This window comes from Sphaeroforma arctica (assembly GCF_001186125.1).
Source record: "Sphaeroforma arctica JP610 unplaced genomic scaffold supercont1.4783, whole genome shotgun sequence".
NCBI lineage: Eukaryota > Ichthyosporea > Ichthyophonida > Sphaeroforma > Sphaeroforma arctica.
Genome location: NW_014035775.1, coordinates 1 through 2,273, shown reverse-complemented (window position 1 = coordinate 2,273; position 2,273 = coordinate 1). Strand labels below are relative to the sequence as shown.

The window sequence follows — 2,273 nt, the reverse complement described above, 5'->3', positions numbered from 1 at the left end:
GTGTGTGTGTGTGTGTGTGTGTGTATGTGTGTGTGTGTGTGTGTGTGTGTGTGTGTGTGTGTGTGTATGTGTGTGTGCGTGTGTGTGTGTGTGTTATTGTGTCACGTGAATATATATATGTATATATATACATATATAACACGTGCACTATATGGCTTCTTCTTGAGCGTGCGCTGTAGAGGGAAACCGTGGATACAAAAGTATTCTACTTTATATTTGAATATGAATGCATAGCCTCAACGAGTATTCAACTGGGATTGCAGAATGAGAATTGGCCATATTTCCAAACGTGTGCAGATATTAAGAGTGATACGAACACCGTTAATGGATGTGATTTAGAAGCGCGTGCCCCTCGTGGTATCGATTGATTAAGTCATACTACACCACGAGCCATAGTGATTCCAGCCGAAAGATGGCATAAGAGAGCGACTACAGCTACAGCCGAGGGGTATGGATACAATGCAGTAGATAAGCTGTGCACATACGGTAGGTAAGCTGTGCACAGACGGTAGGAAAGCTGTGCACATACGGTAGGCAAGCTGTGCACAGACGGTAGGTAAGCTGTGCACAGACGGTAGGTAAGCTGTGCACAGACGGTAGGAAAGCTGTGCACAGACGGTAGGCAAGCTGTGCACAGACGGTAGGTGAGACATGCCCAGAGCGCAAAACGGATGGGATATCTATGAACTCTGACAGAAGATACAGACATCCTGTGGGTTGGTGGGCTGGCTGGGGAGATTCCGTGGCCGAACCGATTACCTTCAGCATTGAGACTGTAGTAATTGCTGATTGGATATAGGATGGTACCCCTGACTGTAACCGATGGTCTACATGGACTGTAGCGAATATAGAAGGTACAACCAGCGCTACACCCAAGGATACCTACCAGGCGAAAGGAAAACGTATCATACAGTACCGCGGTATCTACCTACACCCACCTCATGATGTCGCGGTAGTCCTGGCTGCTGTCGCCCGATTGCATACGATCAGATATGTCACTGATTGCTACGAACAAGTCCTGGATGGTGTCTGACCGTTTGATGTCCGTGTCGTCTGTAGCAGCCTGTGATGTTAGGGATTTAGGGTTTTAGGTTTTAAGGTTTTAAGGTTTTAGGTGTGTATGCATGTATTCAATTGGGAACGTGAGCGTATAAGCATGTACCCTGTTGTGGACGTAAACGATTGTGCCTATAGTTCAGTCGGTGCAAGTGGTTGTGTAGCGCCCATGCCAGCGTGAAAGCAAAGGTTGAGCGTATGCCCAATAGTGCAAGTGAGTTTATATGCGTAGTGTGTATGCACGATACTGAAATGTGCTTCGTCGTCTGCCAAGCTACAGTGATACAGTGTAAGTTAATGTGTATCAGTGCCACCCGAGTGTGACGTCGAAGGCGTATGTATTTAAGCATCGCTGCGAGCTGTGCATCGGGTTAGCTTCAAACCGTGAGTATATATTTGGGTCAGACGTGTATAGAACAGTTCGTGTGGGTGCGTGCGTGCGTACGTATTCGATTACATGCATATCTCGTCAATGTGCGCTATCTGACAATGAGCGGTAGTCCGTGCGGTTGGGTGCATTCCGTATGCATGAAGCTGTATACGTAACTGTGTGCTTACTGTATATATGGCATCACTTGTGTACGTGTGGTATGGCGAAATGGTGTGCGACTGCGTGAATATGACACACCACATGCAAAGTACATATAAACAATACGCATACAGATATAAACTTTGTATGCACCTACTTGAATGCTGCACATTTTCTATGTAAAATATACAAAACATTCGCTATACTTGATCTTCTACCCACTTAACAATTCCTGCCAATTCCTTTTTCAAATTCCGAAGCACGAGGTTATTCTCACAGTAGCCATGCACTATATACACTTGACCTTCCACCCCACATTATCGATACCTACCAATTCCCTTTCCAAATTCATGATCCCGATAGAGTCCAGGCGTTTGATTTTGGACTTGATCGAATCCAACTGCTGCGTGTACGGCTTCAGCAGCGAATAGCCCTCGACCGTGTTAGGGTTGAGCAAAACACACGACAACACCGCCAGCCGCGGGATGGTGAACATCACTTGCGGGTCATAGTACTCCATTTGATCCTGGGTGTAGGTAGATAGAAATATATCTATAAATAGATTACTCCGTGATGCGCAGGACACGACAGTACAGCCAATCGTGGAATGGAGAAGATAGTACTCCTTTCCATTTTGGGTGTTAGTAGGTAAAAGAATATTTCTAGAGCTCCTGGGTGTAGTTAGAAA

The 2,273-nt window shown here is 45.8% G+C and overlaps 1 protein-coding gene across 1 annotated transcript; it reads right to left on the bottom strand.

Moving 5' to 3' along the window:
* Positions 1 to 1,916: 1,916 nt before the first annotated feature.
* SARC_14560 (hypothetical protein) lies at positions 1,917 to 2,112 on the bottom strand (the record flags this gene model as incomplete). Its single annotated transcript, XM_014291307.1, has 1 exon — positions 1,917 to 2,112. A coding segment is annotated over exon 1 (189 nt), but the record flags the coding sequence as incomplete, so codon positions are not given.
* Between the last annotated feature and the right edge of the window lie 161 nt (positions 2,113 to 2,273).